The following is a 15039-nucleotide window of genomic DNA, read 5'->3' as shown; positions in this document are numbered from 1 at the left end:
TTCTCACTGATTATGATCTGAGATTGTAAGTAGTCTTTTTCTTGTAACTGTTGTACAAATATTGAAGTTATTCTCCAGAATTGACTTAAAGGGGAGGTCCTCCCAAACTTCAAGCTGATTTGAAGAAGAAGAAAACATTGAAAAAAAAGCTTAACACTGAAAATATCAAACTTGCATTTAAAATATAAGGAAATTTTTTTTTTTTAATTTCAAAGTTTTGCTTCATTTCTATAAAACAACTAAAAACAGTTATATGCACATCCATATCTTGGTCAGTGTGCAAATGAGGAGCTGATGTCACCAACTCACTACTTCTTTTGTATTTTATTATATGAAATATGAAATACTTTTGTTTTCTCATATTAATGTGAAACAAAAGTTTCATTCCTCCTTGGTATTGTTGAATTGTCATTGTAGCCTTCTGTAATTTCATGAAGAGTCTCCCAGCCAAAGGTGCAGAAAATTTGAACAATTCATAAAATATACCAAGGAAATAGGACATAGACTTAATTTGCATATCACTATCTTGTGCATATAACTCATATCACAGAGCAGAGAAAACTAATGGGGACCTTGGATGGGCTGTTTTGTGATACACCTTTATTCATTACTAGTATACCATCATTCCTTGAAATGAGTAAATACATTAACGATCATAACTTCAGCATCTGGTTTTATATTCCATATATTGAATTCACGTGAACGTTTAATCAAGTCATGCGCATAAAACATATTTGCTTTTACTAAGTATTCAACTGGGGAACGCCCCCCCCCCCATGAACTTGTCAGTCATTGTTCATAGTTGACATATTTTCAGAAAATATAACGCATGGTCGTTTCTCAGTGATAATTTTTTTTTCTGCAGAATATAATAACTAGCACAGGTTCCGGAAGTACATGGTTATGCGAATTATTTTCACTTCCCCATTCAATTTCCACTCCTTTTGGGAAAGACGGTGCGAAATTCATCATTGCTCAACTGGTATTTTTTCCCGAATTGATCCTGATTTCCTATTGCCCCGTTGAGTTTCTTAATTGTTGTTGCGTCTCCTGAAAGATTTCTTGACCCTACTCCATCTCTTCTTCCATCTTGAAGGACGTTCCTTCCCGAATTTCTCCTGCGACAGTTCGAGTACATCTTTAGGGATGGGCGGAGCCATCACGCGCGTTGGTTTATCTTCCACTTCATTCACGCAAACGAAGGAGCCTACTCTGAAATCGCTTGAAACTTGGTGGTTCGATTTTGGCGGGCTTTCACTGCTCTCTGTCGTCTGCTCGTGAGCGGGGAATGTCACGGGTCGTGTGCGCACGGTGGAACGCGCACGGGCGCGACCAAAGAGTCGTTTGATCTCGCACATGCGATCACGGAAGAGCTCGTGTGCCTTCTCCAGCTCGCCCAGCTTGTGTTGCAGGTAGACCTCGAGCTCATCGACCTCGAATTGACGGATCTGGCATTCTTCGTGAGCGGATTTCACTTCGGCGATGAGGGCGGGCTCGACTGGAGAGCGGTCATCGTCGGCTTTGAGTTTCTTGAAGTCTTGCATCATTTCGTGGTCGGTGTAGCCATTTCGGTCTTGGTTCATCGGTTGTAGGTTCTCATCCCATTTATGATTCCGACGACCAGCCACATATCTTTGCCTTTTCAAGAAATCAAATCAAAGAAAAGAAATGTTAAACATCTAAATTCACAACGAGATTGAATTTGCTAAATAAATTGTTCACATCTACAACCTGTTGTCTAGTGTATAACAAAAATGAAGATGAATGATGGTGATGATGATGATGATGATGATGATAATGATGATGATGATGATGAGGATGAGGTTGATGATAATGATGGTGGTGATGATGATGATGATGGTGATGATGGTGATGATGGTGATGATGGTGATGATGGTGATGATGATGATGATGAGGATGAGGTTGATGATAATGATGGTGGTGATGATGATGATGATGGTGATGATGATGGTGATGATGGTGATGATGATGGTGATGATGGTGATGATGATGGTGATGATGATGGTGATGGTGATGGTGATGATGGTGGTGATGATGGTGATGATGATGATGATGATGATGGTGATGATGATGGTGGTGATGATGATGATGATGATGGTGGTGGTGATGGTGGTGGTAATGATGATGATGGTGATGACGGTAATGATGATGATGGTGATGGTGCATGGTGGTGGTGATGATGATGGTGATGATGGTGATGATGATGATGATGGTGATGATGATGACGATGGTGGTGATGATGATGATGATGGTGATGATAATGATGATGATGATAGTGATGGTGATGATGGTGATGGTGATGATGATGATGGTGATGATGATGGTGATGATGATGGTGATGATGGTGGTGATGATGGTGATGATGATGATGATGATGATGATGGTGATGATGATGGTGATGATGGTGATGATGGTGATGATGATGATGATGATGATGGTGGTCATGATGGTCATGATGATGGTCATGATGATGATGGTGGTGGTGATGTTGATGATGGTGGTGGTGATGATGGTGATGATGATGATGATGGTGATGGTGCATGGTGGTGGTGATGATGATGGTGATGATGGGGATGATGATTATGATTTTGAATTTTATTTTGATAATGAAGATGAGTTAAATTTCAAAACCTCATTGATGAAACTAAAAATTGTCGATTGAAAGATGGACATGGTGAATAATACGGCAAACGTTTAAAGAATGTTACGGTTAAAAAGCCAAGACATCAGTAAAAAAGAATGTGGACTTCCTATGAAAACGATGCTGATTTCGATTCAAATTATTGTTTAAAAGAATTCTCTTTTTTTTAAAAACATATTTCTTTGTTTTATTGTTTACCATTCAATATATTTGACGAGGTCGTTAAGAAGATCCATGAGCTCATTATCTCGACTCTTTCCTCGGCGCTGGGTCCTCCTCAGTCGCTCGTAGAGGGCCTCTGTCACCTTCCAATTGTTAGATTCTGGAGAGAGAGATAGAGAAAGAGAGGGGGGAGGGGTCAATGATTTGTCAAAACAAAAATATGAGGATATTATTTGCGAAGAATAATGCCATCGAGTTTTGGAAAGCTTGTCTCCTGACATGTTTAAGATGATAAGAATGGATCTGTATTTTGATTTCTAAAATGTTAATTGTAGCTATGTATAAAATTAATAGGCCTTGGCAAGAAGCGATCATAACGAATAAATGAACTGAAAGTACAATGATAATATTTACTATAGCCCACCTAAATAACAGAAAGAGGCTTCGAAATCAATTACCATTTTTATCGATTGTTGTAACTGTTACAGTGTTAATTAAAACATCAAATTCTAACGGCAACTTATCTATTTTGGCATTGTTTTAAATCGGATCAGACAGATGATTATTAATAGTCTTCTAAAAAGTCATGTCTTACCTGTTATAAATTCCAACGTCATGATTATTATACTATCTGGCAACTTAATTTTTATCCATGGATGATGTTGGTGACTTAGTAAAGGCCTACCTCCTTGTTCATTCATAATCTATGTCAGTTTAATCCTCACTGGTATCGTGTTGTTAAGTTGTTTTCTGCGTCATGCGCGAAAAGCATTATGACGCAATAATCATGAATTGTGCTTCGACGCAAAGCTTGCCCACAGTGCGCGCCACCAACGAATGACGTAACAAAATCAATGACAACAATGAAATTCACAGATTCTGGTTCTTTTTTATGTTTTCTTTTTTATTTCATCAAACCAAAGTACATGTATTACGTTTAAGTCAACATCATAATTTTCATACATCCGGCCTTTCGCCTTGTGAACAAACAAACAAAATATCCAATCAATGAAAGAATTATCCCACAGTGAAAAAAAAAGATGGGAAGGAAAGAACTTCGCCGGGAAATCTTGTAATTTTATTTATCAGCCATATCCAAGTTTCTGCCCCTTATCATCATCGTGCCACGTAAAAACTGGTTTAAGGATTACATTAGATGCCAGTTAACTTACCTCCGATCAAACTCTTGACTATAGCAGTCCCCAGCAACTGCTATACCGCCCTCACGTGAGCTACAAAAACTTCTCACCAATCAGCCACTCAGATGGCTTCGTGTAAAGTACTATATATCCCGATGTATATTCGTGACGGTAGCCGTCCGCCGTCAATGAATATAGTTTATTTTTGCTTTCTTCATGTTTTTTTTCGTGTGCATTTTTTAAAAAGAATGTGTGGGACTGTCCTTGCAGTCAAAATGGGGTGAAATGAAATCCAACAACTTATTTTTCGCACTTCCTCCTCCCTATTTTTTTTCTTTCTCTTCCTCTTCTTCTTTCTTCTTCCTTTTCTTCTTAGTTCCTCTTCCTCCTCCTCCTCCTCCTCCTCTTCTTCTTCTAATTCTTTCTTCTTCTTCTTCTTCTCTTTCTTCTTGTTCTTCTTGTTCTTCTTGTTCTTCTTCTTTCCTTCTCATTTTTCTTATCATCATTCCTATTTTTCTTTCGTCCTTTTCCTCCTTTCCTGCATCCAGTATTTCTCTGCACAGCTTTCTGTAAATTCCTTTTTCATTCTTCATATCGCTTTTGTTCCAAGCTTTCCTTTTCTCTCTCTCCTTTTCCCAGAACAACTAAAATTATTTCAGGCCTATTTCATCCCATTGATCAGACTTTAGAAATGCCCCTACCCCCATCCAATTCTTTCAACGTTCGGCGCCGCTCTCTTTGTGGGAACATGTATTTTATTGCTACCCAGTCTTATTTTATTTATTCTGCCACGTTCATGGACAACTAAACAGTTTAGCTTCATTACCCCTTGAAAAAAAAACCGTAATCCATTTTTTATTTCTTGGTTACTGTGCCACCAGGAGTTGTTTGCGTTCGTTTCTCTGCTTCAAAACGCGAACAAAACACGTTTTATTGTTATGGGTATTATGTGTGTTTCGGCTTCTGTGAAGTTGACTGTCGTATCCATTATCGTAAAAATACGAGTAATGAGCTCGCTGATTTTACGGTCTGAAACATCACAAAGAGAAATAGTGCGCAAAATGGCAATAAATGCCAGCCCCAAAATCAAACGAGGAAGACGATCTGACAACATTCAATATTTTTCGGTTCTGAATGACGATTGTTTGGGGTTTTTATTTTTTGAAAATATTGAATTACGAGGCAGTAAAAGTGCGAAATAGTTTCTATTTGTTGAAGGTGGCATCAAATTTGAGCACGATTTCTTCACCAAATGACCTTCAGGATGCATGGAAATGTTGCGAGGCTTCATCACGTAGGCCAACCTGTAATTCGGGTGTCCTATTATTTAAAAAAATAAAGAAAAATGTATCACTCCTCCGTTAGGCCTGCAAATTTACATGACAGTCTTAACTGCAACATAAATACCAGTGACCCCCCCCAAAAAAAAAAAAAAAAAAAAAAAAAAAATCAGCATGCAAGTTGTATGAATGGAGCTTTTTCTTTCCTTTTAGTCGTGATATAGTTATCCACTCTGGGCTAATAAGATAAACACAAGACTGCCTGACTTAAGGTTTTTTAAATTCCAATTTATAACTGATGCTGTCTGAATCCATAAAGTTATACCCCGGACAATCTAATTCAGATGTGATATGTGTTAAGTCCATGTCAATTATTTCAAGGTTTTTTAAGCAATAGATATTCAGTTCAATAATAAAAAAAATCAAATTACTAACGAATGGGTTTTCACGACATGGTGCATGCATCATATAATACATGTCATCAAAGCATCTCAATACATCATACCGAAACAGGAGAGTTCAATTTTATGATTGGTATGATTTTGTTTATTGTGAAGGGGTTGTTTTCAAGGGGAAATATTTTTACTTTGTGTTGGGGCCTTGACTTCTTCGTTTCCACCATCATAATTCACCCGGCATGACAAAATATTGTCAGAGCAAAATAAATAGGGCCCCACATCACCTGGCCTCTTGTCTGTGTAAATACGACATAAATTTGTGCGTAGGTTTAGACAATGTGTATGGTAGGAATTTAGCAACGATGGTCATGTGACGGATAGAATACGCCAGGAAGATGCATGAGTACAATTTAAAAAATTTTAAACGGACGGAAAGAAGGTTTGAAGTGGGGCCTTCTGTGAAGCGAACGAAACGGGGAGAGAGGCACATCAATGATGTGAGAAAGAGAAAGAAAGAAAATGACTAGACAAGAACATGGGAAATTAGAAAGAGTAAGGAGAAACTTTTAAAAAAAGAGAGAACTAGGGGAAGGGGGGGGGGGGCTACGAGAAATAAAATATGGACAAGAACCATATAAGAGAGGAACAAGAAACTTGGATAAAGAAAATAAAGGGAATATTAAAGAAGAACATGAAATTCAAAGAGGAATAATCAACAGACGACGAAAGAGAAAGGGTGAGGGTGGTAAGGAAGGAATTGCATTGCAATAAGTTATTGGCATGAGGATGGTAATCTCCCCCCCCCCCCCTCGGTCTCCCCCTCATAAAGGGAACTTATTGTAGGGTTGAAGATCAGGTGAAATTATTCGTGGTTAAAACTGAAATAACATTTGTAAATTTTACACGTCGAACGCATTAATTGGACAAGCTTCTTTTATGAAAAAAGTAATACCAGAGGTTCGAAAAGATAAGATGTGACGGAAGAATGAAACTGAATAATACGTCAAGTATATAATACGTTACAAATTAAAACCACGTCATGATCGTACTTCAAGTATGATATGCCCCGTCCTTCATGGCCTAGGAAGAGTCGAGAATAAATTAAGGTTGATGGCTGAAAGTGTTACTGAACTTTCGCTCTAAAAACACAATAAGCGAAAAGGGTTGAAAAGGGCCGAGGAATGACGGCGTTTCGCACCCTATTTCAAAATGCTGTCACTTTTCGACCCTGTTAAAGGGATACTCCAGGCTGGAGATATTTATATCTCAATAAATAGAGTAAAATTCACAAAGCAAAATGCTGAAAATTTGATCAAAATCGGATAACAAATACCGAAGTTATTGAATTTAAAAGATTTGCATTATTCCGGTGAAACAGTTCTAGGCAAATATTTATGAATATTCATTAGGTGGGCTGATGATGTCATATCCCCACTTGTTCTTTTGTATTTTATTATATGAAATTAGGTTGATTTAATTTTTTTCTACCAAGAACTAAAGCATGAATTGGATCGACAACTGATTTAGTGCATTAGTTATTTATTGCGGCAACTTATTTCATCATAATGGAGACACATCATTTACACATACATGAAAAAATGAAACATTTATGATTTCATGTAATAACATAAGAAAAAGGAAAGTGGGGATGTGACGTCATCAGCCCACCTAATGAAAATTCATGACGATGTGCATATAACTGTTTTTACAAAATATTGATAAACTTTAAAATTCAATAATTTCGTTATTTGTTATCCGATTTTGATGAAATTTTCAGCATTTTGCTTTGTGAATTTTTATTGATTTATTTAGATATAAATATTCTCAGCCCGGACCATCCCTTTAAAAGGTGATTTGTCCCTTTCCTTTCATTTTTAGAGTGTATGTACTTAAGACCCCCAAATTACAGAGTAAATATCTAACGTATAATATGGGGTACATTCCTTTATAATGCTTGTCTGACAATGCAGCCTGCAATGGCGTATACCTAAACTCAAATAAATTATGCAAAATAAAGAAATCAGAGCTAAAAATGTGAATAATTTTGTTTTTCTTCTGACTTTAATTTCTTATTAATTCATTCCAAATTTTAGCAAAGGTCATTATTTACGTTCCACATAAATTATACACAACACTCTCGAGAAAGTTAATGGAAATGATGGTTACTTCGGTGGCGAATGGCAGTTGATTTCTTCTCTGAGTGTTAATGACGGTTTGAAATTCTTAGAAATTTAGAGTATCTTTCAATTATTTTCTTCCCCAAAATATTACTTTGACCTTTAGGAACACAACTTCATTGTTTATTGACATCCTTCCATCGAGGGACAATTATTTTCACACCTCGCAGAAAATAATTCATTTTCCTATGACAATGAAGGGCATCATCATCGCTATCTAAGAAAAGAAAGGGAAGAAGAAAAGAAAGGGAAGGAAAATGATTAATCGACAAGTTTTGATGCTTGTCTATTTTTAGGGAGAATGTTTCACCAATATCAGGACATAAATGCGAATCATGTGTTTCAAGGTGAAGGGTCACTTGGAGAAGAGATGGGTTTGATGAAAAAGCGTTTCGTCTCTGCACGTACTAGTCATGCTATAGTGCTGTTTTCCGTTTTGAGGATGCTACTGCACTGCCGAAATGATTAGCCTGATCATGGACCTATAGGTTCATGGCTTGATCGAGTTATTTTCTGGCTGATTATGGGGCCCGTGACACGAAACTTTCCTATTGATCGTCTGGCTGATTTCGACGATATGATGGCATTGATAATTGTGTTTGATCAGTCGTAAAATGGCCCTACGATCAATCATACAGCTTGATGATACGGGGCCTTTGTTGGTGTAGATCAGCAAGGTGATCGGGATGATAAAAAACTCCAAAATTGTTGTCCTAGCTTGGGAACAATAATACATTACAATATTCAAGGTGACACAATAGGGTATATTAGCCATCACTTCGCAGACGCTTTCTATAACGCAGAGAATCTATTGACAAAAGTCCTTCAATGACAAATCAGCCTTTGTCGAAAATAGGTGAATCAAACCAGCAGCGCCATCTCGGGACTCTGAACAAAATATAATTGCTTTTTTTTTTGGGGGGGGGGGGGGTTCTGTCTCAGATGTGCTCTCCCGGTCCACCAGCTTTCGACAATGACCTTTGATCTGTCCATAGTGATTTGACGGGCATTATCAATAGATTGTGAACGTTGCAGAAAGCGTCAGCGAAGTGGATGCTAAAATGCGCTAATTATGAGCGAGGGGCGAAGCGACCGAGCTTCGTTTTAGCCTCGCTGATTCCGAGGGTGGGTGTATATTGTTTCGTGTCTATGTGTTTAAGTTGAAATTGAATTGTTTTCTCTTTATGGGTGTAAAAAAATGTACAAAAATAGATGCGATGGCTTTCCGCCCCTCATAAATGATTCCCATATAAGTTGGAACTCTTCACTCTGGTTAGTTAGAACAGGATTTCATTGCTGTTGTCGAATCGTTGATCATTTTGAAAGTTGATCTATTAAATCATCACAGCTGAAAAAGATTTATCAATATTGTATTGAGATCAAATGTTGATCTTTTACAAAAACAGATGAGCTTTCATGCTCATAATATATAATACCATTTGTATCATTTAAATCTGAATTAGCATCCAGTTCTCCAAACCAGAATCATCCTTACCAAAAATATGTATTTCCAAATGTGTTCTTTATATTTGTATCCATTACAGATGCTGCAGATCAAATTTTCATATATTGAGTGAGCAGTGAGCTATCGTATAACTATGAAAACTGAGTGTAGTTCCCTCTGATGCTCTAAAAAGTGTAACTCTCGCACCTGAAAGAAAGAGATTTTCAGAAAAGCCAGAACAGAGAACACACACGTATGTCATCGTCAGGCACCCATATCGATCTTAAGATCATTACAAGTTCATTGACCTCGCTTGACGATCTCGACGATGACTGATCTGCGCGCCCATGGGGATGTGATCATCGAGTGCGTTGATTGAAGAAGGGAAAACACGTGGGATACAGCGCGTTCACAACCTGTTGTGATCTCCACCTTTTCTAAACACATCTGCATTAATTCATTTCAATACATTTATTTTGCCATATAAATATTATTACAATTATTAAGAACACTTCAAAAAATATTTCACAATACTTGAAGTTGTGGCGTAATCTTGTAATCATTCGAGTTCCATGGTTCACCTGACTTGGGAAGATGATATTTCACCAGATAAATAATGCAAGCGCGAAGCGCGAGCTGAATTAATAATATGCTGAGATGATAACTGGACGTTCTAAGCATTTTTTTTGTAACTATGAACAGGATGTTTTTTACTTAACATTTTACTCAGTATATGGAGCAAATATTCCAAATAGTCGCGAGTGGGCAAACATTTTGACCCTCTTAAATTAATGTTTTTTTTTACATAGATTCTAACGATATGATATAGTGTGTATTTATAGAAAGGAATGCGTATTTTACCATAATTTTTCCTTCCTTTTATTTTTCTTTATTTTTCTCATATTTTTCTTAGTGGTAGACCATTTCAGGGGCAAGGGCCTAAGCCCCCCCCCCTCCAAAAAAAAAAACACTATACGCCAGTGAGTGGTCGTGTGGTCATGTGGTCCAGTGGTTAGAGCATTGGACTCATAATCGCGAGGTTGTGAGTTCGAATCCCAACTCAGCCATTGTCTCCACTTTGATAAAAAGGCCCGAGAGTGATATCTGTCGTCTATAACGTCAGCCACTATGACTGATTAACCTAGACGTAAAATGTTTCATAGGTAATTGGTTATAAACCAGCTTGGCGTTTACCAGCAAAATGCTGTCCTGTCGAGTTCCTACGGGAGTTACCACAAACAGAAACAGAATCAGTGTGTATGTATTTTAATGAAAATTCATGTTACAGAGGATGTAATATTTACAGTTAAAGGAAAGGTCCATTCTACACGTTCTGTCATCACCCTCTATCCCCATGATCCAATGATCTGCCATTGCCCCAATTTCGAATCAGATATCACTGTATGTATGACTATACTCCCAAAATAAATAAAGGCTGATAAAGTTATGAAGTAGGGCATCCATTTATATTACAAATCAAAACATTTTGGTATGCATGACATTAAATTTAATAATATCGATTAAAGGATAACTATTATATAGTTTTTTTCACAACTTTGTATATAACGTAATTATATATGTCTGAATTAGTGCTGCAGACATACATGCATTTGATCATTTGGTAGAATTTTCTTTCCAGCAAAACCAACTGGCATCTAAAGCGTTAAAGACTAAAATCATGATTGATGCCATGATCAATGTTTATTTAAAACACGTTTCTATCTCACAATCCATTGTTTCATATCTCTATTATCTTGCTCAAAATTCATCATAACTGTCAAAATTGATGTTAATTGTGTTTGGAAGATCTGAGTTATATGTATTTGATATAGTGTCCCATTGTGCAGACTTCCACTTGAAAAGCTGTGTATCTAATCGCCACGATATTGACAAAATTTTCTTCTTTTATCTCTCGGGTCTATTGTTCCAAAATAATTGTTCTTCATTACATCCAAATTTCATGCCCATTTTATTCACAATAATATCCCAATAAAAGCCTTTCTCTCAAAATTAGAAGGAAGGCAACGGGCTTGACGAGTGTCTATACAAGATACAAATTTACCCAAGAAATGATAGATTGGTTAGAGGAAAGTCTCAATGTCGTTATGTTTTTGACATGTCAAACAGAGCCCAACAAACACGATTCATAACAATTTTATCCCTCGCCAAATAATTTACAACATTGTCTGATTTTTAGTCTGGAATTCGTCTGATTGTTACACTCCTTGCTGAATGTTATATCTCAAGTCCAATATAATTACTTGGAACACGGAACGTTCTTAATGTTCCGTATCTTGATAACTTTTGACCCCGGTACGTCATCACGACAATTTCTCTGTCATGTTTGCGAGTTTCGTCCGTCTTTGCTCAATCTTTTTTGTTATTACCCCAAAACTGTCAAATTTGTCAAACCCGTCTCTTCCAAAACAAAACAACCTCAATTGTACCCTTCTTCTAAAGGATACAAATAGACAGACAACATAAAATAAAAAGCATGCGTTATCGAAGCAGTGGGAAATTGTCCTGTCCCCTTTTCGGGAGGGGTGGGGGAGGGGGTTAATCGAAAGCGAGAGAAAGAGAGAGAGAGAGAGACTGACAGACAGAAGGAAATAGAGAGTATTTGAGAGAGAACAGATATAAAGGGGTTAAGAGGAGGGGGGATTTTATATTTTAACGTATATATCTTACCAATATTGCCCTAACCCTCAGCTAGTGCCCTATAGCCCCAACTCATTTGCCATGTTCGCTCAACTTTTTAATAGCCTCAATACAATATCTTATTTTTCTCTTCGATGACTTTGAATTAATGATTGTTAATTGAGTTATCCCTTGTCTATTGACATGGGAATGATGATTGGTGAAGTCGCTTAATTTCTATTTAATGGATATCTTTTACTTCTTTATAATATTGTAAGTTTCATTACAGGCTGAGATATGACAACAATTATAATTTGATTTGATACAACTTCCCTTGTTCATGTGGTGTTCCCCTGTTTGATACTATCCTCAAGGGGTCCGTACCTTTTGGGGACGGAGGGGGGGGGGGGGTAAGGAATGTCACTTATGATTTGTTTTAATTCATTAAACATTAAAGTTGAGATTAAAGGTAAAACGAAAAAGAAGATTAATTAAAACATTGGTAAGGGTCGTAGAACGAAGAAACAACGCCAAATCGATAAATACAATAGTATAGTTGCTTCTGATCATAATTCATATTAAGTCATATTGTTTATTATGTCAGTTTAAGCTTGTTTTATTATATTTTCTTTATAACTTTTCAATCGAAATATATATCTGAATTCGAATATCTACTGTACATTATTTTGATTACGTAATATTTTACGTCATGAGTTGATTATGTTTTTTTTACAATTTTTTATCATAACTTTTTAAATCTTGAAACGGAAAATAAATCTGAATATGAATCTAATGACTCACGAGCCCATGTTGTTCAATATTGGACGCTTCTGATGCTGAAGTTCACCTTTAGAACGAAAGGGTGATGCACTCGACTATGAACCTAAACATGTCACTTGTCCTCTTTAGTCCCATTCATTAGCTTTCATATCTATCTCTACTCATCCTGTTTTGTTTACACAACCGTCGTAGATAGAAGGGCGTTACCTCCATGTGTGTCTTTGGGAATCCAAGGGCCTTTTAGCTGGTAAAGGTCCCATCTCTAGCCGTGTTGTCCATAAACAACTGGTCTGGTTGGATAGTACCATGTCACCCGCCAAGACCAAACAGCAACTCTACAGGGTCAATAACTTTTTAAAGGGATCGTCTGATTTCAGGGTATATTGTAAGTGGGCAAGACGACTTCATGGTGACGTCAACCCCCCCCCCCGCAATTGAATAACAGAGGTAATACAGAATGACACCGCCCACACCTATCTTTATAACAGGGGTCGTGGAAACGGGGGTAAGGGGGGGGGGGGGCTTCCGATCCCCACTTTTTTCAACAAACGTGAAAACAAAATGAAAATGACAATCTGTATGTTTTCCACGGGCAATTCCCCCAATTTTCAAAACCATTCTACGGCCCCTGGTATCCTTGTCTTCTTTCTTACATTTTGTTAGTTTTATTTTTAATCATTCACCCCCCCCACTTCTTGAAAACATAGGTAGTAGCCAATACCCGCTGTAGTACCTCTCCTGTACAAATTGAAAAACTTTTCGTCCATAAGGTTAGTGCGACATTAAAAATTTGTTTCAAAGAATTTTTGATCCTACGAAAGAGTTCTTTTAAATCCTACTAAATATTCATAATACCTCGGTCACATTTGCTCTACGGCGGCCTCACGGCGAGTCGAAAACAGCCGTTTTATTCATTTTTATACAAACCACCTACAATGTAGCTCGTACATAAAATGTTAAAACGGCTGTTTTCGACTCGCCTTCCGGCTACCGTATAGAGCAAATGTGACCGAGGTATAACCATGACTGATTCAATTTGAATTCATGCAGTGGCGTAATGAGCCAAGGATTTCTACACTGTAAAAACTGTGGTGTTAAAACTGACACCAGTTGGTGTTAATAGAGGACCACACCCCGAGTTGTTAAAATTACACCCTAGAGATTGAACATAACACCAAAGAGTGTAAATGTAACAACCAAAGGTGTTGTAATAACACCTATAGGTGTTAAACTAACACCATCAATTTAACACCGGAGTAAAATAACTGGTGTGGTCCTCTATGTACACCGGTTAACACCAGAGTTTTTGCTGTGTAGGTGGGCAGCTCTGGCGTATGGGGCAAAATATCTAAAAAGTATATTTCGTTGAAATTTTTTGGGACCATGGACCCATAGCCCCCATCTGTACACCAGCATGGCAAGTGAATCCATGCATGAGTTAACCCATGCGCAAAAATTCAACTCATTGTAGATATTGATTGTCCTATAACTTGGTGTGACAAATTCCATAACACCACAGCTTCTTATTGTCAACACACATGTTCCACTTCTCTTCGTTTATTTCATAATTTCTTCATTCTGGTTGGTTAGAATGGGATTTCATTGCGAAAAAAAATGTATCTCCTTTGTAATCATTGTATAAACACCATAACTAACTTAACGCACACTAAAGGTAAATATAGCCGCGCCAGATACCCAATGTAGCCATGTTAGTGGGGGTGGGGCGCAATCCAAATGATTAAAATGCATTAAATTACGAGAAGGGAAAATAAATAGATACAAGTCATATTGATCGACCCTTTCGATTTAATATAACAGTCAAGTACTAAAAATAGAAAAAAAAATGATAATAACTATGAAATTAATTATCTTTTCATGTCATATTTTCCGGGGGTTTCGGGGTCTTGTCACATAACCCCCCCCCCCCCCTCTCTCTCTCCCTCTCTCCGTTGTGCACTTATCACATGACTGAGCAGGACTTTGTAAAAATACAGGCACCTGGTACAATGCTCTGTGTATTCAAATGCTGCGGTACGCCGATTACTGTCGCAAATTGCACCTTGTTGTTCACTTCAGTTTCCGTAGTGTAGCGGTTATCACGTGAGTCTAACACACTCAAGGTCCCCGGTTCGAGCCCGGGCGGAAACAATTTTTTTTATTTTTTTTTTATTTTGGGTTAACCTTTTATTTTAGACGACGTCGTAATCGTTGACAGTATCATTTAGACTGAGCTGATTTTTTTTTTCCTGAAAAGTCGGTAAATCACATGATAATCAACGTCAACATGACCAACCCCGGGAAAAGACGATAAACCTGATGGCCAATAATTCTATGTCATATAAAAATGATTTACTCTCTCG

General features: G+C 37.4%; 1 protein-coding gene and 1 non-coding gene across 2 annotated transcripts; one reads left to right on the top strand and one right to left on the bottom strand.

Moving 5' to 3' along the window:
• Positions 1-1006: 1006 nt before the first annotated feature.
• LOC129277407 (uncharacterized) lies at positions 1007-3441 on the bottom strand. Its single transcript, XM_054913591.2, has 3 exons — positions 3420-3441; positions 2861-2984; positions 1007-1638 (listed from the first exon to the last, which is right to left on the bottom strand). Exons 1-3 carry the CDS (start codon positions 3439-3441, stop codon positions 1032-1034), a joined length of 753 nt encoding a protein of 250 aa, XP_054769566.2. The 3' UTR covers positions 1007-1031.
• An 11313-nt stretch (positions 3442-14754) lies between these two features.
• On the top strand, positions 14755-14827 carry TRNAV-AAC (transfer RNA valine (anticodon AAC)). The gene has a single exon. It is a non-coding gene; the product is annotated as a tRNA-Val (tRNA).
• Positions 14828-15039: the final 212 nt, after the last annotated feature.

The sequence above is a fragment of the Lytechinus pictus genome, chromosome 15, assembly GCF_037042905.1.
Source record: "Lytechinus pictus isolate F3 Inbred chromosome 15, Lp3.0, whole genome shotgun sequence".
In the NCBI taxonomy this organism is placed as follows: domain Eukaryota; kingdom Metazoa; phylum Echinodermata; class Echinoidea; order Temnopleuroida; family Toxopneustidae; genus Lytechinus; species Lytechinus pictus.
The sequence above is the reverse complement of the archived record's forward strand: the minus strand, read 5'-3'. Positions and strand labels throughout refer to the sequence as shown.